Genomic DNA, 24,909 nt, shown 5'->3' with positions numbered 1-24,909 from the left:
AACCCTAAATGTAATTTGAACCAATTCAGAAATGAAATATTGGTTTGGACAACAGCCATGTCTCCTTGACTTGCGTGACACCTAGAGGCTGCAGTGTTGAAGTACAAGAGGGAAGAAGACCATAAAGTCCCTGGTGAAAAGAGCCTCTATCTGGGCTGAAAGAGGGGCAGGACTTCCTACCTGATCCACCTCTACCTGGGTAATGGATAACAACAGTAGTGATTGACGGATTGACTTCCTACCACACGTGTCAAACTCGTCTCACAGAGGGGCAAGTATCTACAGGTTCTCTCCATCCTTGTACTTGATTGATTAATTAAGGTCACCAATTAGTAAATAACTCCCCCTCACCTGGTTGTCTAGGTCTAAATAAATTGAAAGGAGCCACCTCTCCCTGGGTGATGGGCTGGGTCTGGCAGCGGGAGTTCGCCCTACCTGAGCCACCTCTCCCTGGGTGATGGGCTGGGTCTGGAAGCGGAAGTTTGCCCTACCTGAGCCACCTCTCCCTGGGTGATGGGCTGGGTCTGGAAGCGGGAGTTTGCCCTACCTGAGCCACCTCTCCCTGGGTGATGGGCTGGGTCTGGAAGCGGAAGTTTGCCCTACCTGAGCCACTTCTCCCTGGGTGATGGGCTGGGTCTGGCAGTGGGAGTTTGCCCTACCTGAGCCACCTCTCCCTGGGTGATGGGCTGGGTCTGGCAGTGGGAGTTTGCCCTACCTGAGCCACCTCTCCCTGGGTGATGGGCTGGGTCTGGAAGCGGGAGTTTGCCCTACGCTGGCGGGTGTCCACACTGGAGGCCCCAGACCCCTTAGCGGCAGGCTTGGAGGGCTGTGTGGACAGCTGGTTGAACAGGGCCATCTTCTCCACCAGGCTGGGACAGGAGAGGAGATGGTAATCAGTGGGTGTGACCCAAATAGCACCTTATTCCCTTAATAGGCTGCTTTTACTCAGGCGGCCCAATTCTGATATTTTGCCACTAATTGGTCTTTTGGCCAAATCAGATCAGGTCTTTTGCAAATCACTTTTGATGTGGTTTACTTTTGGGCGGCTCCAAGCACACTTTCATTTGTTTACACAAGAGAGTAAGATTGTGTCCCAAATGGCACCAATGGGTCCTGGTCAAAAGTACTGCACTATACAGTAGAGCTTAGGGTGCTCAACTCCTAGTCTGACTGTACCTGAGAGTGGAGAGGTCAGGCTCATCTGGACCCAGGTCCTCCATCATCCTCTCAGGCCCTGGTCCTTCTTCTGCCTGCCCTGACTGGGCCTCCCTCTCCTGCTCCCCCATGCTCCGCACCCTGGAGCCGTGCTGTGACGCCTCCTGCAAGCTGTGAGGAGGAACCACACACATATACACACACACACTGAGTGCATGTTGTGCTGCTTTGGATAACAGCTGCAGGGCCATATGGAATGCATGTACTGTACAATTGAAGGACAATCTCTAGAAAATGTTGACATTCTGGGTGAGTAACTAGTCAAACACACTCTGGGCGAGTAACTAGTCAAACACACTCTGGGCGAGTAACTAGTCAAACACACTCTGGGCGAGTAACTAGTCAAACACACTCTGGGCGAGTAACTAGTCAAACACACTCTGGGCGAGTAACTAGTCAAACACACTCTGGGCGAGTAACTAGTCAAACACACTCTGGGCGAGTAACTAGTCAAACACACTCTGGGCGAGTAACTAGTCAAACACACTCTGGGCGAGTAACTAGTCAAACACACTCTGGGCGAGTAACTAGTCAAACACACTCTGGGCGAGTAACTAGTCAAACACACTCTGTCAAAACAACATCGTTAATAGTCAGATAAACGTATCCTATGAATAGCAACCAAGGTAAATAACTCATTCCTGATCGAAGCATGGTCTGCATCCCGACTCTCCACCCCTTTGCAATTGCACACACCCTGTCATGGATTTAAAAGCACAGGATTGGTCGAGAGCGCAGCAGTCAGGATGATGTAAGCATTGGTAAGTGCATACTTTTGGAGAAGGGTGGAGACTCAGGATGCAGCCATGGCAACAGCAGTTATAAGTAGATGTGTTTCGACGACACTGAAGTAGTTACTCAAACTGACGATGCTGTTGGCCATCTGTAGTAGAGAATATTGGACGTTTGGTCCTGTCAACATCTTAAGTTTATCCTCGGTCGATAAACAAACTGGGTGCTACACTCGCCCCCACACGGGAACCTGACCGATGCACTGAGCCTCAGCCAGCATCACAAGACGTGTGACACATTTCAACATATAAACTTGAAGAGACAGTTTACCAACATTACAACATTTCATCTGGAGACAGTGGTCAGGTAAACAAAACCAAAGCATGGATTCCTGCATAACCTTGAACATACACTACTTACAGGGTAAGGAAACACAACATGTAATTTTGTAATTTGGGTGAACTATCCCTTTAAGAGTATAAACAATTGTGACGGCAGTGATGCTGAGAAAAAAAGTTGAAAGATACTTAAGTCAAGAATATATTGTGCTAGAACAAGCTTCTTCCCCCTATAGTTCCTTGGCGTCCACATCAACAAACTAACATGGTCCAAGGACACCAAGACAGTCATGAAGAGGACACATCACCAACAAACTAACATGGTCCAAGGACACCAAGACAGTCATGAAGAGGACACATCACCAAACTAACATGGTCCAAGGACACCAAGACAGTCATGAAGAGGACACATCACCAACAAACTAACATGGTCCAAGGACACCAAGACAGTCGTGGAGAGGACACATCACCAACAAACTAACATGGTCCAAGGACACCAAGACAGTCGTGAAGAGGACACATCACCAACAAACTAACATGGTCCAAGGACACCAAGACAGTCGTGAAGAGGACACATCACCAACAAACTAACATGGTCCAAACACACCAAGACAGTCGTGAAGAGGACACATCACCAACAAACTAACATGGTCCAAGGACACCAAGACAGTCGTGAAGAGGACACATCACCAACAAACTAACATGGTCCAAGGACACCAAGACAGTCGTGAAGAGGACACATCACCAACAAACTAACATGGTCCAAGGACACCAAGACAGTCGTGGAGAGGACACATCACCAACAAACTAACATGGTCCAAGGACACCAAGACAGTCGTGAAGAGGACACATCACCAACAAACTAACATGGTCCAAGGACACCAAGACAGTCGTGAAGAGGACACATCACCAAACTAACATGGTCCAAGGACACCAAGACAGTCATGAAGAGGGCACATCACCAAACTAACATGGTCCAAGGACACCAAGACAGTCATGAAGAGGGCACGACAAAAACCCATTCCCACTCAGGAAACTGAAAAGATTCGGCATGGGTCCTCAGATCCTCAAAAGGTTTTACAGCTGCACCATGGAAAGCATCCTGACAGGTTGCATCCCTGCCTGGTATGGCAACTGCTTGGCCTCCGACCGCAAGGCACAGATGTTAGTGCGTACGGCCCAGTACATCACCGGGGACAAGCTTCCTGCCATCCAGGACCTCTATACCAGGCGATGTCAGTGGAAGGCCCTAAAAATAGTTCGACTCCAGCCACCCTTGTCATAGACTGTTTGTTCTCTCTGCTACCGCAAGCGGTACAGGAGTGGTACCGGAGTGGTACAGGAGTGCCAAGTCTAGGTCCAAGAGGCAAGAGGCTTCTAAACAGCTTCTACCCACAAGCCTCCTGAACAGCTAATCAAATGGCTACCCCGACTAGTTGCATTTCCCTTCCCCTTCTATCCTTCTGCTACTCTTGTTATTATCGATGCATAGTCACTTTAATAAATCAAATCAAATTTATTTATATAGCTCTTCGTACATCAGCTGATATCGCAAAGTGCTGTACAGAAACCCAGCCTAAAACCCCAAACAGCAAGCAATGCAGGTGTAGAAGCATGGTGGCTAGGAAAAACTCCCTAGAAAGGCCAAAACCGAGGAAGAAACCTAGAGAGGAACCAGGCTATGAGGGGTGGCCAGTCCTCTTCTGGCTGTGCCAGGTGTAGATTATAACAGAACATGGCTAAGATATGAACATTTGAACAAATGACCAGCATGGTCAAATAATAATAATCACAGGCAGAACAGTTGAAACTGGCGCAGCAGCACAGACAGGTGGACTGGGGACAGCAAGGAGTCATCATGCCAGGTAGTCCTGAGGCAAGAATATAACACTACCTACATGAACATATGACCTCAATTACCTCGACACCGGTGCCCCCTCACATTGACCCTGTACCGGTAGCCCCTGTATATAGCCTCCGCATTGACACTGTACCGGTACCCCCTGTATATAGCCTCCATATTGACCCTGTACCAGTACCCCCTGTATATAGCCTCCACATTGACTCTGTACTGGTACCCCCTGTATATAGCCTCCACCCCTGTACTATAGCCTCCATATTGACCCTGTACCAGTAGCCCCTGTATATAGCCTCCACATTGACTCTGTACTGGTACCCCACATTGACCCTATAGCCTCCATATTGACCCTGTACCGGTAGCCCCTGTATATAGCCTCCACATTGACCCTGTACCGGTAGCCCCTGTATAGCCTCCAGCCTCCCCTGTATATAGCCTCCATATATAGCCTCCACCCCTGTACCGGTAGCCCCTGTATAGAGCCTCCATATTGACCCTGTACCGGTAGCCCCTGTATATAGCCTCCACATTGACCCTGTACCGGTAGCCCCTGTATATAGCCTCCATATTGACCCTGTACCGGTAGCCCCTGTATATAGCCTCCACATTGACCCTGTACCGGTAGCCCCTGTATATAGTACCCCCTCCCACATTGACTCTGTACCCCCCTGTATATAGCCTCCACATTGACTCTGTACCAGTACCCCCTGTATATAGCCTCCACATTGACTCTGTACCGGTACCCCCTGTATATAGCCTCCACATACTCTGTACCAGTACCCCTGTATATAGCCTCCACATTGACTCTGTACTGGTAGCCCCTGTATAGAGCCTCCACATTGACTCTGTACCCCCCCACATGTATATAGCCTCCACATTGACTCTGTACTGGTACCCCCTGTATATAACCTCCACATTGACTCTGTACTGGTAGCCCCTGTATATAGCCTCCACATTGACTCTGTACTGGTAGCCCCTGTATATGGCCCAGCTATTGTTATTTACAGCTGCTCTTGAATTATTTGTTATTAGTTATTTTTTTTGTAGGTATTTTCTTAAAACTGCATTGTTGGTTAAGGGCTTATAAGTAAGCATTTCACTGTAAGGTCTACCTACGCCTGTTGTAGTCGACGCATGTGACATAACATTTGATTTTATAGACGGGTTGGCTGACAACGTCATGAAAATGTGTTATGATTCTGAACGGTCAGATAGCTAGTAACAATGACAGGAAGCTGCCTTGTGGAGAATCGTAGGTGTTTTGTTTCGGCTCGTTGTATCTTGTTATTGATACCATGACTTATTTAGAGTATTTTGACTGATGCCATGTCTATGCTAAATGTGGCAAAAATTCACCAGTTAGCTAACTGTAACAATCATTTTTTAGAGACAACAAGTGCTCATTGTGCCAATGCATTTATGTTTTCAACAAACATTTGGAGACTAAATAGTTGACATGTTGTCAACAATCTAATCCAACCCTGGCAGTTTTGCCCCATAGTTCTGCAGACCTCTCTATATCGGTATTAGAATCTCTTGAGCTGACAGCTGTTTTGTCCCATAGTTCTGCAGACCTCTCTATATCGGTATTAGAATCTCTTGAGCTGACAGCTGTTTTGTCCCATAGTTCTGCAGACCTCTCTATATCGGTATTAGAATCTCTTGAGCTGACAGCTGTTTTGCCCCATAGTTCTGCAGACCTCTCTATATCGGTATTAGAATCTCTTCAGCTGTTTTGCACGGTTTTGTTATGGCTGTATTCATCAAACTCGCATATTTTGAATAATGTATGTTTCCCCACCACAGAAAGCGATGGCATTTGGCTATCACCTGGAATTGTTTTTTTAAAGTTTGAGAGAAAAGAAAAAAAAAACTTTCAACCCATATGATCTAGTACATTGGGGTCGGCAGGTAGCCTCGTGGTTAGAGGCCGGTAGCCTCGTGGTTAGAGGCCGGTAGCCTCGTGGTTAGAGGCCGGTAGCCTCGTGGTTAGAGGCCGGTAGCCTCGTGGTTAGAGGCCGGTAGCCTCGTGGTTAGAGGCCGGTAGCCTCGTGGTTAGAGGCCGGTAGCCTCGTGGTTAGAGGCCGGTAGCCTCGTGGTTTAGAGCGTTGGACTTGTAACCGTAATGTTGCAAGATCGAATCCCCGAGCCGACAAGGTAAAAATCTGTCGTTCTGCAGTTAACCCACAAGGCGGTTGACCCACTGTTCCTAGGCCGTCATCAAAAATAAGAATTTGTTCTTAACTGACTTGGCGAGTTAAATAAAAGGTTAAAAAAAAAATGGTTGCTAAACAACCAACCCGTCTATGAGGTTCACACCAAAGATGTGTAAAAACCTTGGGTGACTCAGGGGTTGCTGTATTGAAGCCGCAAGGTGCCGCCATCTTGGTACTCCTCTCCTCTTCAAAACAAGTAAAACAAGATTTTGGAAGCATTAGAAATGTATTTATTAAATTACAGACACCTTAATGTAGACTTTTCAATTAGATTATGTGAGATAAACATACAAATAAAATACACTTTCCTTAAAGTATTTTATTAGAGTACTAATGTTACTATCCCCACTACAAAAACAAATACTTCAATACATGTAATTTTGTATTTTAATTGAAATACTGTAGAATTCCATTCATTCCTATGGGAAGACTGTTCCAACTAAGGGGGTGCCAATATGGCCGACCGGTGGCTTCAAAGCCTCTGAATGGCCAATATTTAGCATCAGCAATCCAGGGTTTATACATGTCATTGGTTCACACAGCTATTCTAGGGAAACAAGCAAGCAGCATGTGAGTGAGTTGGCAAAAGTAGCGAGGTAATGTGAGACACCTGAACACGACCAACAGGAGAAGGCACTGTTAAGCAGACAGCTGCCTGCCCAATCCATTCAGCCTGTATCCTCAGTCGACCTGACAAATCCATTCAGCCTGTATCCTCATTCAGCCTGTATCCTCAGTCGAACTGACAAATCCATTCAGCCTGTATCCTCATTCAGCCTGTATCCTCATTCAGCCTGTATCCTCATTCAGCCTGTATCCTCATTCAGCCTGTATCCTCATTCAGCCTGTATCCTCATTCAGCCTGTATCCTCATTCAGCCTGTATCCTCAGTCTACCTGACAAATCCATTCAGCCTGTATCCTTAGAGAGAAGGGATCGGCATGTTTGATGGAGGTGGGGGCAAGAAAAAAATATCTTAACTCCTCATGACATGCGTACCCACCCACACAGTCAGAGGGCCCACTAGCCTTTAGTCGGCCCTAAGCTAAATGTTTTAGCGGCCCCCCTCTTGACAGTGGACAGATATATTTTTTTTTAAAGCAGTTTCAAAGCAAGTTTGCTGCAATTCTACACATTGTGGAAGAGAGAAGATTTAGCCACTTTAAAACTGATTTCATGCAATTCTACTCATTTTGCCATTGGGCGGAGAAAAGGTTTGGTGTGATCGGGGGCATACAGCCAGTTGCCCATCCCTGCTCTAAATAAAACTACAAATTAATGAATAGGGTTTCAAAATTCTGGTAACTTTCCTAAAATTCCCATGTTTTCCAGAAATCCCTGTTGGAAGAGTCCTGGAGTCAGAGGAAATAAGCAGAACATCCGGAATCCTCTGACCAGGATTTCTGGAGAAAAAAAATACATATTTTGAGAACGTTACCTGAATTTTGCAACCCTATGAATGAATCAATAATATCTTCATATTAAATCACAGATGAACGGTACATTCCATGCAATGTCACAAGCCAAATGATACTGAATGGAATGTAATTGGAGATCATTTAGGTAAACCCATGTCCAGTGCTCGCACGCGCACACACCTGGTTGTGATGGTGCTGACTACAGTGGGGCTGGGGATAGGTGCTACTGTGGAGTGGACCATCACCGTTTGTGAGGACATAGCAGGGCCACTTTATATGTCCAGGAAAGAGGGGACAGACCGACAGAAAGTATATATATATATTTGAGGGAGAGTTGAGGGAGAGTTGAGGGAGAGTTGAGGGAGAGTTGAGGGAGAGTTGAGGGGAGAGTTGAGGGGAGAGTTGAGGGGAGTTGGGGGAGAGAGGGGAGTTGAGGGAGAGAGGGGGAGTTGGGGAGTTGAGGGGAGAGTTGAGGGGAGAGTTGAGGGGAGAGAGGGGGAGTTGAGGGGAGAGAGGGGGAGTTGAGGGAGAGAGGGGGAGTTGAGGGAGAGAGGGGGAGTGAGGGAGAGAGGGGGAGTTGAGGGAGAGAGAGCGTTAAGAAACAGCGAGTTAACAGATAGTGTCACCTTCTAATCACCAACTGTCCTCAAGCCAAATGTTTAACCCTTTGCTTTTGTTAACAAAATGACCTTAGTGGCGCTCCGTAATGATCAGAGGGTGACGTACTTGTGAGCGATGTCCACTTCCTTGTTGGGGATAGGCTGTGTGTGCGAGCGGTCTTGGACTCGTAACAGACGCCTCTCACGGGACCGTGGTCTGGGAACGCTACCTGTGATCCTCTCTAGCTCCTGTGAAGGGAATCGAAGAGGAACAGTCCCAAGGAGTAAATCTCTGCTCATCAACGACATACATAAAACAATGGGAATATAATGTATGGACTGGTTTCCTGGACACGGATTAAGCCAAGTCTTGGACTGAAAAGCAGGCCCAAAGGAGTCCATTGAAATATATTTTTAGTTCAGCGCTTAATCTGTGACCGGGAAATTGTCCCTAAATGTAGACAACTACACACAAGGCAGATACTGTACCCTAAAAAGGGACCTCTTAGCAGCCACACTCATCTTAGCTCTCTCATCAAGCTTGTCTTCGTCAGCTGTGAAAAGGGAAGGGCAGAAAATTGATGTCAATGTCAGATCACAACATAAACCACGTTTCCATCCATTAATTAATTCCCCGACGCATAAATAAATAATAATCCCGACCGTGCAGATGGAAACACGAAATGCCGGGAACAATTTCAGAAGAAAAGCCGTCAGACAATTTGTTTGTCGGTAAAATAATTATGCGAGAATTGTTGGTGGAAAAACTTTATGGGCAAATATTGATATAAAAAACCATCATATCAAAGGGAATTTTGAGTCGCGCGATATGTTGTGTGGTCCTCCCCACTAGGACTCGGGGAAAGCCTGCAGTTTATTAGGCTACAGATTCAATTAACTTCACAGGGTGCTCCTTTCCAAAATATATATATCAAGGGTCTTTTTCTGGTGACATGATTATGGATGCTTGACTGCTGTTTGACAAATAATAAATCGCTCTATTCTATAATAATCTCATAGTGTAGGTAGCCTACCCACACTGTAATTGCCAGCTGTTGGCTAGAGCAGTTTGATGGAAACACAGGAGGGGAAACGCGCATATTGTTTTTTGCAGATTTTAGAACATTTGCATGGAAATCTGTCACAAATTACTTGGTGAAGAGTATAATGTTTTGGAATATTGCTAGGATGCCAACACTCTCGAGTTCGAACCTCCATAGCTGTGTACCTCATTTCCCTCCTTCAGGGAACAGTGGTTCAATTCATAACTTTCAGAAGTGTTTGTGTGTTTATTTCCCTGACTGACAAAGTCAATTCATCTAGGCAAGTTTAGCTGTCGTTCACCTCAAACATTGTGCTGTTAGATGGGGACGCAACTAAGATTTTTTTTTAAATTAAGAGTGTTATTGGTAACTAAATGAAGCAAATCTCCATGGATACTTGCCTTCTGGGTTCTGTAGCTCCATTGGAGTCAGATGAGACCTGAGGGACAAAACAAAGACAAAATTCAATAGTGGTCTTTTTCTATAAGACACAGTACAAATGACCCACAAGAGAACAAACTATCCAAGTATTGAGAGCTTAAAAATCCATCCAGCCTCCAGCATGTATCACATCCACTGGTGATCTTACCATATGTGGTAACCTTCCGTGTATTATCCAGTCACTCAGGTCCTTCAATACCCATCAGACTCCAGCCATCCAGCCCTTCTGTTGAGGTGATGGCTGCATCCTATACTCTGACCTATCAGCCTTCATCCACTCTGACCTATCAGCCTTCATCCACTCTGACCTATCAGCCTTCATCCACTCTGACCTATCAGCCTTCATCCACTCTGACCTATCAGCCTTCATCCACTCTGGGCTATGTCCTAATACTCTCACATATCAGCCTTCATCCACTCTGGGCTACGTCCTAATCCTCTGACCTATCAGCCTTCATCCACTCTGGGCTACCCCAATACTGTCACCTATCAGCCTTCATCCACTCTGGGGTACGTCCCAATACTCTGACCTATCAGCCTTCATCCACTCTGACCTATCAGCCTTCATCCACTCTGGGCTACGTCCCAATACTCTGACCTATCAGCCTTCATCCACTCTGGGCTACGTCCCAATACTGTCACCTATCAGCCTTCATCCACTCTGACCTATCAGCCTTCATCCACTCTGGGCTACGTCCCAATACTGTCACCTATCAGCCTTCATCCACTCTGACCTATCAGCCTTCATCCACTCTGGGCTACGTCCCAATACTGTCACCTATCAGCCTTCATCCACTCTGACCTATCAGCCTTCATCCACTCTGGGGTACATCCCAATACTCTGACCTATCAGCCTTCATCCACTCTTGGCTATTATCCTTCATCCACTCTTGGCTATTAGCCTTCATCCACTCTGGGCTATTAGCCTTCATCCACTCTGGGCTATTAGCCTATCCACTCTGGGCTATTAGCCTTCATCCACTCAGCCTTCATCCACTCTGGGCTATTAGCCATCCACTCTGGGCTATTAGCCTTCATCCACTCTGGGCTATTAGCCTTCATCCACTCTGGGCTATTAGCCTACTCTGGGCTATTAGCCTTCATCCACTCTGGGCTATTAGCCTTCATCCACTCTGGGCTACGTCCTAATCCTCTGACCTATCAGCCTTCATCCACTCTGGGCTACGCCCTAATACTCTCACCTATCAGACTCTAGCCACTCTGCAGAGGTGATGGGTTGGGTCCTAAACCTCTCAGAGGACTTGCGGTTGTCCCCTGGGTTGATGTAGCGCCACGGCCTCCTTGCCACACCACGCTCCCGATCAGCGCTCCCAGCAGCCGGATCTACTTCCATAGCAGTTAGCTCTACTTTAGTCAACTCCCTTTTAGGTTCGTGAATAGGGATGGATATAACGACGACGGCAACATAAAATGAGAATAATGTTGAGAGATCAAATGGGCAGTTCAATACTGATGATGCGTTTAGTACGTCTTCCACAGCAATCCAGGTTAGAGCACGATCACACCCCAAAAAATATTATCTGTCCCCAAAATCGGAGAATTTGTCAGCAGCCCAATTGTGTATGAACCCTCACACAGCACAACATGCAGCAACAAACCACTCGTTTGCCCAACAGGCTGACAGAATGTCCAAGCAGGTGGCTTAACAAATAGTAAGTTACATCTCAAACAGGCCTAGATCTCAATATCATGTTTGACTATGCAATACACTGCCCTAAAATGCACACAAGCGCCAACACCTTAAGCCTCATAATAGGATGATGGTCTACATTAGTGTTATGTAATTAACCACATCAAATGCATTAAAGAGTCCGTAGCTAGCCAGTGGTATCCATGCTGTTCCACCTACAGCTCTGGCTTCCTGTTGGCGTTCTCCAGGTACGAGTGTCTGAGCTGGGCCACAGAGACCCTGGTGTCCAGGGCTCCCACCTCCCCCATTGGGTAGCACCCCCATCGCCACCCCTTCCTCCCTGGCCAGCTGGGCTGCTGTCCTCTCCATGTTCCTGTCGGCAGCCGGGCGCTGGCTCACGCCGATGTCGGACATGGAGCGTGTGCGGACCTTGGGCTTAGGGGTCCTGTGTGTCCCAGCTGGCTCCATGCTACTGGGCTTGGCCTGGGGGAGGGAGGCGCCACTCTGGAGGTAGACGGCCGAGTCACTGCCTCTGTTGCCCAGGCTGACACTGGCTCTGCTGGCGGAGGGGCTGCTGTCTGGGCTGGGCGTGGGTAGAGATCTCCATGGGCCTGGCTGGACCTGTCTCCTCTGTGTCCTGGATGTGGCTGGACCAGTGCTGTGGTTGCTGCTGGACCCTGTCCTGAGGCCTAGTCTCCCACTCTTTTGACTCCTCCCGACTGGTTCTGTTCTCCTCCCCCCCCCCGGTACCGTAGCTCTCCCCTCCATGCCGGTTGAGGTGGCAGAGTCGTCCTGGCTGCTGCCTGGGACCAGCTGGGGCTCCCCTCTCTGGGGGTCGTCCACGCTCATCTCCCTGCAGCGGATGTCCGAGGGCAGCACAGCCTTCCTGCTCTTTAGCAGACCCTCAGTGAGGACCTCTTCTCTCAGCACCTGCCTGCCCTCCATGTGGGTCGTGTAGATGTGGTCGGCACTGACCTTCCTCCTCGGGGCACCACCTCCACCACCAGGGGTCCATGGGGATTCGCTGGTGGCCCAAGGCAGGGCCTGATGTGTGGGTGTGTGGTACTGAGGCGTGGTGGTCTGGGATGTGGACGTAGGCAGGCTGGGAGGGCTGAGAGGAAGGGGCAGTCTTTTGATAGGTGACCGGGTCAGAGCTGTGACTGCGCTGGGACAGGTGGTGAGCTGTGGTGGTGTGAGCCCGATCACGCTGTCTGTTCACTCGGGGCTCTGGAGCCAGAACCCGCTCTTCTGGGACCATTTGTACTCCACTCATCTTGACATTCTCTCTCTTACTTTGGTTCTTAAAAAGGGGGAAGGATGGATGAACTAACTTCAGATATCAAAGGCTATTAAACAGACACCCAAATAAACTATAGTCAGTGCCCGTGTTGTTCCAAATGTCACCTCATTCACTTCATAGTGCCCTATGGGCCCTGGACAAAAGTAGTGCATTATATAGGGAATAGGATTCCATTTGGGATGCACACCAAATCAACTATAAAAAGTGATCAAATCCAGTGATTATTAATTTAAGAATGACATGAATCTACGGTCAACAAACAAGGATATATAAAGACAACAGTTGGACAAATAACATCCATCTGACTGACAGAACGGTGTCACAAGTTCAGCTAGTGACATCAGGCTCCATGTTGTAGTTCAATACCAATCCTTGCTGAGTCATCTCTAGCTCACTCTAATTTCTCTTGGCCAAAGTGTGAGCAAACCTAAACTATTTTCATGTTCAGGTCATGTTAAACTGTGTCCCAAATGGCACCCTATATAGTGCAATACATTTGACCAGGGCGCTGGTCGGACCAAATAGGGAATAGAATGCCATTTGGGATTTCCCCTTAATCTCCTCGTACACCTCTAAGCCAACCCTAATTGATGGGCTGCTGCTTCATTTGACATGGAAGGAGTTTAAAGAGAATACACGCTACACAGAGACAGCACATCTCCATTTAGACCTAACACTTAACCTAGCGTTACTGGGAAGATCAGTCCACACATACAGTAGCCTGACAGTTCTATTACGCTAAACATCCTTGTCCCTCATGGCCATCTGTAAAATGGTATAGACTCAGTTTGATGCCCTCTGAAGACGCTTGGACCTTCTTTTGATGTTTTCAGTGGTATCGTTAACAAACACGCCCCCATAAAGAAAATGAGAATTAAAAACAGGTTCAACCCCTGGTTCGACCGTGATCTTGCAGAGTTACTCCACCTCAAGAACGGCATTTGGCGAAAGACTCGGGCACACGCCTACTCAGGCTGACTGGCTCTCATTCAAGCAAATGAGAAATAAGAGCACTCAGTCTAGTCATAATCCACACATACAGTAGCCTGAATGCGGGTCTGACAGTTCCATTATGCCAACCATCCTTGTCCCTCACTATCATGTTTGGCTTGACAAACAATAACAGCGATGGAGTTGGCAAGAGCACAAACAGATGTAGGATCAGGCTATGCTACATAAGTTGCACAAATCCTGTTGGTTTGAAGTGATGGCCACTTATACACCCGGGAAGGCCAAAGTTAGTTACTTAAAGGAGCAGGTCTCTCTCTTTGGGTCTAACCCCAAGAAGTTCTGGAAAATGGTTAAAGATCTGGAGAACGAAAACCCTCCTCCTCCCAGCTGCCCATGTCCCTTAATGTTGATGATGTGGTTGTTACTGACGAGAAGCACATGGCTGAGCTCCTTAATCCCCACTTCATTAAGTCAGGATTCCTATTAGACTCAGCCATGACACCTTGCCCGTCCAACATTTCCTCATCTCACAAATCAAAGTTGATTTGTCACGTGCGCTGAATACAACAGGTGTACACCTTATAGTGAAATGCTTACTTACTAAAAGTGCAAAAAATGTATTAGGTGAACAATAAGTAAAGATATAAAATAATAACAGTAGCAAGGCTATACACAGTAGCAAGGCTATACACAGTAGCAAGGCTATACACAGTAGCAAGGCTATACACAGGCTATAACAGTAGCAAGGCTATACACAGTAGCAAGGCTATATACAGTAGCAAGGCTATATACAGTAGCAAGGCTATAACAGTAGCAAGGCTATAACAGTAGCGAGGTTATATACACTAGCAAGCCTATAACAGTAGCAAGCCTATAACAGTAGCAAGCCTATAACAGTAGCGAGGTTATATACAGTAGCAAGCCTATAACAGTAGCGAGGTTATATACAGTAGCAAGCCTATAACAGTAGCGATGTTATATACAGTAGCAAGCCTATAACAGTAGCGAGGCTATATACAGTAGAATTTTACATACACTAACAGGCTGACTACACCACTCGCTGAAAAATACATTTAGAAATCTATATTATCCAATTATTGCACCCACACTGCTCGCACGCGCCAACGAGCATCTGCGTTGCCAAGGGCTAAAAAAGAAGTCAGTTCTATTTCTGACGCAGATCGCGATGCAAGACCTCAGGAAAAAAAAAAAAGTGTAGACCTCCACAAGCCTGGTTCATCCTTAGGAGCAATTTCCAAACACCTGAAGGTACCATGTTCATCTGTACAAACAATAGTATGCAAGTATAAACACCATGGGACCACGCAGCCATCATATCCACAGCAAAATGAGTCCTACTGTCACATAACCTGAAAGGCCGCTCAGCAAGGAAGAAGCCACTGCTCCAAACCACCATAAAAAAAGCCAGACAACGGTTTGCAACTGCACATGGGGACAAAGATCGTACTTTTTGGAGAAATGTCCTCTGGTCTGATGAAACAAAAATAGAACTGTTTGGCCATAATGACCATCGTTATGTTTGGAGGATAAAGGGTGAGGTGTGCAAGCTGAAGAACACCATCCCAACCGTGAAGCACGCAGATGGCAGCATCATGTTGTGGGGTGCTTTGCTGCAGGAGGGACTGGTGCACTTCACAAAATAGATGGCATAAGGAAGGAAACTTATGTGGACATATTGAAGCAACATCTCAAGACATCAGTCTGGAAGTTAAAGCTTGGTCGCAAATGAGTCTTCCAAATGGACAATGACCCCAAGCATACTTCCAAAGTTGTGGCAAAATGGCTTAAGGACAACAAAGTCAAGGTATTGGAGTGGCCATCACAAAGCCCTGACCTCAATCCTATAGAAAATGTGTGGGCAGAACTGAAAAAGCGTGTGTGAGCAAGGAGGCCTTACAAACCTGACTCAGTCACACCAGCTCTGTCAGGAGGAATGGGCCAAAATTCACCCAATTTATTGTGGGAAGCTTGAGGAAGGCTACCCGAAACATGTGACGCAAGTTAAACAATTTAAATGGCAATGCTACCAAATACTAATAGAGTGTATGGAAACTTCTGACCCACTGGGAATGTGATGAAAGAAAGAAATAAAAGCTGAAATAAATCATTCTCTCTACTATTATTGTTATCCAGGAGTAGTGTTTTAAGTGTTTTTCACAAAATAAAAAACTACAGAAAATCCATCACGGTGGACCTTATGGGTCCCCAAGGCAAGAGAAGGACATATGGACATATGAAGGACATATGTACAAAATGTCATGAATTTTGGTCAAACTGTGTGAGGGGTGTGACCTTTCAAAGTGATAGCACCACCATCTGGCCAATCAGTGTATTTTTCGTAAATGCCGCATCTCTATGGCAAGAGACATCATTCAACCAAGTTTCAGCAAAATCGGACCGGTGCTGTCTGAGATATTACCTGCGACGTACGGACAGAGAAAGATTAACAGTCTCCTCCCGGATTTCATTGTGGGGGACAATCACTCAAGTGTGACCAAAGCATTCACTTGTGGCAGTTGTGTGCAGCAGGTTTACGATTCCCTGATAAGCATGTTTGATGACATTTCAAAGATAGATTTTTCTTAACATCGTAAGACACTAAGTGGATGAAGCATGCAAAATGTTGATTACAAGTTAAGCACCTGTTAACTTGGAGATTACAAAATTATTAGGGAATGCTAACTATGATTATATAATATCCACACACACTATTAGGGTATCCTTCGGGAGGATGGGTTAGGGAAGTGCTTTCGGGTCTACAGGTCAGACACACCCATACCGTACACAGATCTGGGTTCAAATAATATTTGAAGTCGTTTCAAATACTGTATCTGTGCTTGATTGAACTTGCCCGGTACAATGAAACCAATAGAAAGGTCTTGAAAGCGCAAACCCCACCTACCTGGCACTCCAGGCAGGCTAAAGCAAACATTGAAAGTATCTGAAAGGTTTCAAATAGTATTTGAACCCAGGTCTGCCCATACAATATGTTCCTACTACAGTACCTGGATGGCCAGCTGATAAGAGACTGAGAGGCAGCATCACCTTCGGAGTCTGTCTGGAGAGACCAGTCGCTCTGAGACAAGGCTGCCAGGCTACAGGAAAAGACAGACTGGGCCATTAGAACAATTACAGGTACCTACCAAAATAAAAGGAAACACTTGAGTAAATTAGGAATACAAAGCAAACTGACAGCAGGTGCTTCCACACGCACACGGTGTTCCAAAGTTAATTAAGCAATTAACATCCCATCATGCTCAGGGTCACGTATAAAAATGCCAAGTTGCCCATTATATTAGCTACCAAGAAGAGATCTAAGTGGCTTTGAAAGAGGGGTTTCAAAGGGGGTTTAAAGTGTCTCAGTCACCAGATCTCAATTGAACACTAATGGAAGATGCCGGAGCGGCTCCTGAGACAACACTTTACATCACCGTCAACAAAACACCAAATGATGGGATTTCTCTTGGAAGAGATCCACACACTTGTAGAACTAAGTAACTAAGTACTGAGGTTCCTACCGTTGACCTGTCTAACTGTAACTAAGTACTGAGGTTCCTACCGTTGACCTGTCTAACTGTAACTAAGTACTGAGGTTCCTACCGTTGACCTGTCTAACTGTAACTAAGTACTGAGGTTCCTACCGTTGACCTGTCTAACTGTAACTAAGTACTGAGGTTCCTACCGTTGACCTGTCTAACTGTAACTAAGTACTGAGGTTCCTACCGTTGACCTGTCTAACTGTAACTAAGTACCGAGGTTCCTACCGTTGACCTGTCTAACTGTAACTAAGTACCGAGGTTCCTACCGTTGACCTGTCTAACTGTAACTAAGTACCGAGGTTCCTACCGTTGACCTGTCTAACTGTAACTAAGTACTGAGGTTCCTACCGTTGACCTGTCTAACTGTAACTAAGTACCGAGGTTCCTACCGTTGACCTGTCTAACTGTAACTAAGTACTGAGGTTCCTACCGTTGACCTGTCTAACTGTAACTAAGTACCGAGGTTCCTACCGTTGACCTGTCTAACTGTAACTAAGTACTGAGGTTCCTACCGTTGACCTGTCTAACTGTAACTAAGTACTGAGGTTCCTACCGTTGACCTGTCTAACTGTAACTAAGTACTGAGGTTCCTACCGTTGACCTGTCTAACTGTAACTAAGTACTGAGGTTCCTACCGTTGACCTGTCTAACTGTAACTAAGTACTGAGGTTCCTACCGTTGACCTGTCTAACTGTAACTAAGTACTGAGGTTCCTACCGTTGACCTGTCTAACTAACTAAGTACTGGGGTTCCTACCGTTGACCTGTCTAACTGTAACTAAGTACTGAGGTTCCTACCGTTGACCTGTCTAACTGTAACTAAGTACTGAGGTTCCTACCGTTGACCTGTCTAACTAACTAAGTACTGAGGTTCCTACCGTTGACCTGTTTAACTGTCCGTATCAATGTTATGGTTAAAGTTGACCTACACTGGACCTGGACTAACTGTAACTAAGTACTCTGGTTCCTACCGTTGACCTGTCTAACTAACTAAGTACCGAGGTTCCTACCGTTGTTTACCTGAACATTTGATACTGTCCGTATTAATTTAAAGGTTAAAGTCTGACGCAACACTGGGCAGAATTAGACATTTTATCTGCTTCTGTGCTGGTGTTGTGTCTCCTCTGTTGCAACTTGTGTTTAACTAGAACATTTGATAATCTGTGACTGATCTAAAGACTTATCTATGACACATTAGACATTTTATCTGCTTCTGTGCTGGAAGGAGTCTCCCTGTTGCAACTTGTGTTAAACTAGATTGACTAATCTATGACTGATCTATGACTGATCTATGACTGATCTATGACTGATCTATGACTAATCTATGACTGATCTATGACTGATCTATGACTGATCTATGACTGATCTATGACTGATCTATGACTGATCTATGACTGATCTATGACTGATCTATGACTGATCTATGACTGATCTATGACTGATCTATGACTGATCTATGACTGATCTATGACTGATCTATGACTGATCTATGACTGATCTATGACTGATCTATGACTAATCTATGACTGCTCTTCTCTTAAATTCAGCTGAAAAAGCCCCTTTAAACCCGTCTAGCTATAATAAGTACATAGTAGGTCTAGCTACATCGATATACTGGGCGTCAGCAACAGTATCACATCCTGAGTCTGTCTGGAGAGACCAGTGGCTCTGAGACAAGGTTGCCAGGCTACAGGACAATACATAGTGTTTTGAACTGTGCCATTAGACCTATACAATAACAGAGCAGGACATAATGGGCCTGCATAGTGTTTCAGACAGGTTAAAGATCATTTAGCCAGGCCTAGAAACACTAGACTTAGCAAGTGTAGCAATAGCAATAGGCTGGCTAAATGGTTTCGTAACAGGCTATAGTATCTGAAACATGTGCTCTCTCCCCCTCTTCCTCTGGTCTGGCCTCAGGTCTGCCTCACAGGGCAAGCTGTGAAACCCAACCCACTGAACAACCCCCCCCATAATTGATAGTTCCCTCTACCCCCTCTCAAACGCACCCAGTACCCCGTCTAAGGACCCTGATGAGATGCCCTGGCAGGCAGAGCACCTCCTCTATGAAACCAGAGCAGTGCTTAGTGTGATAGAACACTGTGACCACAGTCTGGATACAGCCCCTAAATGGCACAATTAACACACTGTTACCAAGGGCAACAACATACAGCAACTAATCCTTAAAGTGGTCAGTCAATGCTGAAAGCAACCCGAGTTGATACAGAGATCGAACTTATCTGAGAGGGTGTTATTATAAAATGGCCATGACCTAATCTGAACTCATAGAAAACATTACTGATGACCTGGAGGTTCAAGCCTGACAAAACCGCAGGAGCATTCATTAGTGTGAGGGTGTCTATTTTTTGGTATCTTATTAGGATCCCCATTCACTGTTGCAAAAACAGCAGCTACTCTTCCTGGTGTCCACACAAAGCACGACATAATACAGAACATTAATAGACAAGAACAGCTCAAGGACAGAACTAAAACAATTAATGTTTTAAAAAAGGCACACATTGCTACATATTAATACACACAGACTATGTGAAAATAAGGGAGAGGCGATGAGAGGTGTTTCTTCTGGGTTTTTTTAAACCAGGTTTTTCATCTGAGCAATATGAGTTCCATGCAATAATGCCTCTATAATACTGAACACTTTCCTGATTTTGTTCTGGATTTGGGGACGGTCTGTATTTTAGGAGTTTATTCTTTCTACCAGCAACTCATTGGATGTGCATACAGTGCATTTGAAACTTGATCCATCGATCAAACTCAATGGAGACAGAGTGCCTCATAATAGCAAAGTGAATTTGAACTCACCCATGTCTGCTGAGGACGGCCTGAGCCTGCTGTTCGACGAACAGGTCCCCGGGGGAGATGCCGTAGGGCAGGGAGGCTCGGCGGGCTGTCAGGGGGGAGCTGGGGACGGCATCCACTCTGTAAGACTCACTGGATGAGGCCCTGGATGAAGGGGGACTGAGATGCTGGTCCAGAGGGCTGGCCTGGGGAAGGGTCTGCTGGGGTTGGGTATTGAGTGTATCCTGTGGCCTACTGCTGGCTCCTCTGGGCCCTCCTGCCATTGTCCTCTCCTGGGCCAGCCGATAGTTCTCCAGATTTATCCTCCTCTCCCGCTCTGAGAAGGTGGTGGCCAGGGTGGGCGGAGGGGCCTGGGTGGGTGGAGGGGCCTGGGTGGGCGGAGGGGCCTGGGTGGGCGGAGGGGCCTGGGTATGGGCAGAACCGTGGCCTGGGGCAGGAGCTTGGTCAGCCTCAGCAGGGTGAGCCTGCATGAAGACCCGGCCCAGTCTGGAGCTGTAGGGAGCCCTGCGAGAACTCTCCCTCCCTCCTTCTCTTCCCTCCTCCACCTCCTCTCTATCTCTCCTACGCTCGGTGACTGCTGGGGCCCCTCTGTCGGAGACGTCAGACTCTCTACGTGAGCGCGAGTAACGGGGGGAGTAGTCCATGTTGATCTCCTGATCCAGGACGACGCCGTAACGCTCAGAGAGTTGGCGACGGCGCTCGGCTTTGTAGCGGGCGATCCGTTCAGCCTTGGAGCTGACTGGGTCCCCTGGGCCGCCAGGGAGGGATAGGAAAGGCTCCGTGTGGGGCTGGGCGGCTGGTCCAGGCTGGTCCTCCGGTCTGGCCCTGGACCGTCTGTCTGGGGAGGACACCTGCATTTGTGGGATCTCCATGTCTTCTCTGCTGTAACGTTTCACTGTGGAACCAGAGGGAGACAAACGCACAGTAATGATGTGTCCCAAATGTCACTACTGCCTATATCGTGCCCACGTTATGACCAGAGCCGTATCAAATTCAAAATCTGGACCTCGAAGCCAGTTCCACTGCGTTTTCTTTTCATTGTTCCAATCTAAATCAGGTACTCATTTAGACCTGGGACACCAGGTGGGTGATTCCCCTCTAAATCAGGGACTCATTTAGACCTGGGACACCAGGTGGGTGATTCCCCTCTAAATCAGGGACTCATTTAGACCTGGGACACCAGGTGGGTGATTCCCCTCTAAATCAGGGACTCATTTAGACCTGGGTCACCAGGTGGGTGCAATTAATTATCAGGTAGAATAGAAAAGCAACAGGTTACCGACCAGGCTCCGGGTAAGAGTTGGATACCCGTGATATAGGGAACACACCCTAAATCATACGAACACAACGTTTCAAACATGGCATGACACGATGAGTTGACAAGGGAGCAGAAACAGGTTGTCACCCAAACGTGGTCAGCATACATACCCATGATTGGCTCACAGGGGTCTGAGGCCCGGGTGTATCGTGGCAGGTCCTCCTCCAGGATACGGTTGACCACCAGGCCGGTACAGCTGGGCGTCAGGGCAGGAGGAATGTCACTCTCTATACCCTCTAGACGCCTGGCTATCCTCTCCTTGCTGCTTCATACCAGACAGGTGGATACAGAGATTACTGAGTTATCACATACTGAAACAGTTTGCTTAATTTATTTCACCTTTATTTTAGCAGGAAGTCCCATTGAGACCAAGGTCTATTTTGCAAGGGAGCCTGCATCTCAACAATTGCACAATGAAGGTAGCATAGGAAATACACTAACAAAACAAATAAATACAAATCATGAAAAACAACCACATTCTTCAAAAGGAAGAAAGGAATAAACAGGACATCTGGAAATCTTCATATCAGAATTTCTGGAAAACCTGGGAATTTTGGGAAAGTTACCGACATTTTGTCACCCTACTGTAGTATCAACATGAAATGGTCTGAGGTAACTATGACAGTGGATGAGGACTGAAAGGATGTATGGAAACGGTCTGAGGTAACTATGACAGTGGATGAGGACTGAAAGGATGTATGGAAACGGTCTGAGGTAACTATGACGGTGGATGAGGACTGAAAGGATGTATGGAAACGGTCTGAGGTAACTATGACGGTGGATGAGGACTGAAAGGATGTATGGAAACGGTCTGAGGTAACTATGACAGTGGATGAGGACTGAAAGGATGTATGGAAACGGTCTGAGGTAACTATGACGGTGGATGAGGACTGAAAGGATGTATGGAAACGGTCTGAGGTAACTATGACAGTGGATGAGGACTGAAAGGATGTATGGAAACGGTCTGAGGTAACTATGACGGTGGATGAGGACTGAAAGGATGTATGGAAACGGTCTGAGGTAACTATGACGGTGGATGAGGACTGAAAGGATGTATAGAAACGGTCTGAGGTAACTATGACAGTGGATGAGGACTGAAAGGATGTATGGAAACGGTCTGAGGTAACTATGACGGTGGATGAGGACTGAAAGGATGTATAGAAACGGTCTGAGGTAACTATGACAGTGGATGAGGACTGAAAGGATGTATGGAAACGGTCTGAGGTAACTATGACGGTGGATGAGGACTGAAAGGATGTATGGAAACGGAGGGACAGAGGGAGGGGTTGTCATTGTCAAGGGTTCTGAATCCACAAATGGAAACATACCTGTTCATTTCCAAATCAATAGAGACAACACTTTCAAAATGTTTCTTTAATTCTGAAACTGGGAAAGAAAAAGGAAAAACAAAATTACAAAACATGATGGATGACAGTAACATTAGTCTATTATTCCTATTTTAAAGGATGAATCCCAAATAGCACCCTATTCCCTATCTAGTGCACCACTTTGGACAAGAGCCCTATGGGACCTGTTCAGAAGTAGTGCCAAGGGAATAAGGTGCCATTCGGATGCAGTCGGTGTTCGGGATGGAACTCACCTTTGGGAAGGACTGCCAGAAGATTTGCGTCGAGATCAGTAGCACTCCTTACCAGCGCAGTCTTTTCCCGGAATGAATAGTCGTTCTGAAAGCTGAAAGTTCAGATGAATCTAGCATCATATTGAGACTTGCTATTCAAGATGTACAGTGCCTTCAGAAAGTATTCAGACCCCTTGGATTTTTCTACATCTTGTTACGTTACAGCCTTATTCTAAAATTGATTAAATGGTTTTTTCCCCCTCATCAATCTACACATAATACCCCATAATGATAAAGCAAAAAACAGGTTTTTAGAAATGTTTGCAATTTTAATTAAAAATAACTGAAATATCACAAGTATTCAGACCCTTTACTCAGTACTTTGTTGAAGCACCTTTGGCAGCGATTACAGTGTTGAGTCTTCTTGGGTATGATGCTATAAGCTTGGCACACCTGTATTTGGAGAGTTTCTCCCATTCTTTTCTGCAGAGCTTTTCAAGCTCGGTCAGGTTGGATGGGGAGCATTTCTAAAGGACATTCAGAGACTTGTCTGAAGCCACTTCTGCATTTTCTTGGCTGTGTGCTTAGGATCATTGTCCTGTTGGTGAACCTTTGCCCCATTCTGAGGTCCTGAGCAGGTTTTCATCAAGGATCTCTCTGTACTTTGCTCCGTTCATCTTTACATCGATCCTGACTAGTCTCCCAGTCCCTGCCACTGAAAAACATCCCCACAGCATGATGCTGCCACCACCATGCTTCACCATAGGGATGGTGCCAGGCTTCCTCCAGACATGATGCTTGGCTTTCAGGCCAAGAATCTTGTTTCTCATGGTCTGATAGTCCTTTAGGTGCAAACTCCAAGAGGGATGTCATGTGCCTTTTACTGAGGAGTGGCTTCCGTCTCGCCAATCTACCATAAAGGCTTGATTGGTGGAGTGCTCCAGAGATGGGAGAACGTTCCAGAAGGACAACTATCTCCACAGAACTCTGTCAGAGTGACCATAAGGTTCTTGGTCACCTCCCTGATCAAAGCCCTTCTCCCCCGATTGCTCAGTTTGACAGGGTGGCCAGCTCTAGGAAGAGTCTTGGTGGTTCCAAACTTCTTCCATTTAAGAATTGAGGCCACTGTGTTCTTGGCGACCATGCTTGCGAAATGTTTTGGTACCCTTCCCCAGATCTGTGCCTCAACACAATCCTGTCTCGGAGCTCTACGGACAGTTCTTTCAACCTCATGGCTTGCTTTTCGCTCTGACATGCTCTGATCAACTGTTGGACCTTATGTAGACAGATTTGTGCCTTTCCAAATAATGCCTAATCAGGTGGACTCCAATCAAGTTGTAGAAACATCAAGGATGATCAGTGTAAACAGGATGCACCTGAGCTCAATTTTGAGTCTCATAGCAAAGGGTCTGAATACTAATGTAAATAAGGCATTTGTTTTGTTTGTTTATGTTCTCTTTGTCATTATGGGGTAGTGTGTGTAGATTGAGGAATTGTTTTTATTGAATCCATTTTAGAATAAAATAAAAGTTTAATTAAAGTAACAATGTGGAAAAAGTAAACTGGTCTGAATACATTCTGAAGGCACTTTATATACATGTACGATGTATTCCAGTGTTCAGTAAGGTACCAACACAAATTCATACAGGATACATCTCACATAATGGATATCAAATTACTCTAAAGTCATACATGTCATTGTCTCAGACAGAACAACCTATAGGGGCAGGAGCCCACCTCCTATTTCTGTCGTGTGAGGCAGCTTGATATACAAATACACCTCTTAGACAGCACGCTAGCCTATCTAGCCGAAAATCGCAGGACGCTAGCCGAAAATCGCAGGACGCTAGCCGAAAATCGCAGGACGCTAG

The 24,909-nt window shown here is 46.3% G+C and overlaps 1 protein-coding gene across 1 annotated transcript in view; it reads right to left on the bottom strand.

Moving 5' to 3' along the window:
* LOC118401761 (supervillin-like) overlaps nucleotides 1–24,909 on the bottom strand; it is a 77,312-nt gene that overhangs the window by 46,223 nt on the left and 6,180 nt on the right. The window contains 10 exon segments of the mRNA XM_052476265.1: nucleotides 716–869; nucleotides 1,177–1,326; nucleotides 8,504–8,625; nucleotides 8,866–8,930; nucleotides 9,821–9,858; nucleotides 16,789–16,878; nucleotides 20,145–21,036; nucleotides 21,570–21,724; nucleotides 22,788–22,845; nucleotides 23,060–23,151. Coding sequence (XP_052332225.1) covers nucleotides 716–869; nucleotides 1,177–1,326; nucleotides 8,504–8,625; nucleotides 8,866–8,930; nucleotides 9,821–9,858; nucleotides 16,789–16,878; nucleotides 20,145–21,036; nucleotides 21,570–21,724; nucleotides 22,788–22,845; nucleotides 23,060–23,151 — 1,816 coding nt within the window.

The sequence above is a fragment of the Oncorhynchus keta genome, chromosome 23 (assembly GCF_023373465.1).
Source record: "Oncorhynchus keta strain PuntledgeMale-10-30-2019 chromosome 23, Oket_V2, whole genome shotgun sequence".
Classification (NCBI taxonomy): Eukaryota; Metazoa; Chordata; class Actinopteri; order Salmoniformes; family Salmonidae; genus Oncorhynchus; species Oncorhynchus keta.
The sequence above is the reverse complement of the archived record's forward strand: the minus strand, read 5'-3'. Positions and strand labels throughout refer to the sequence as shown.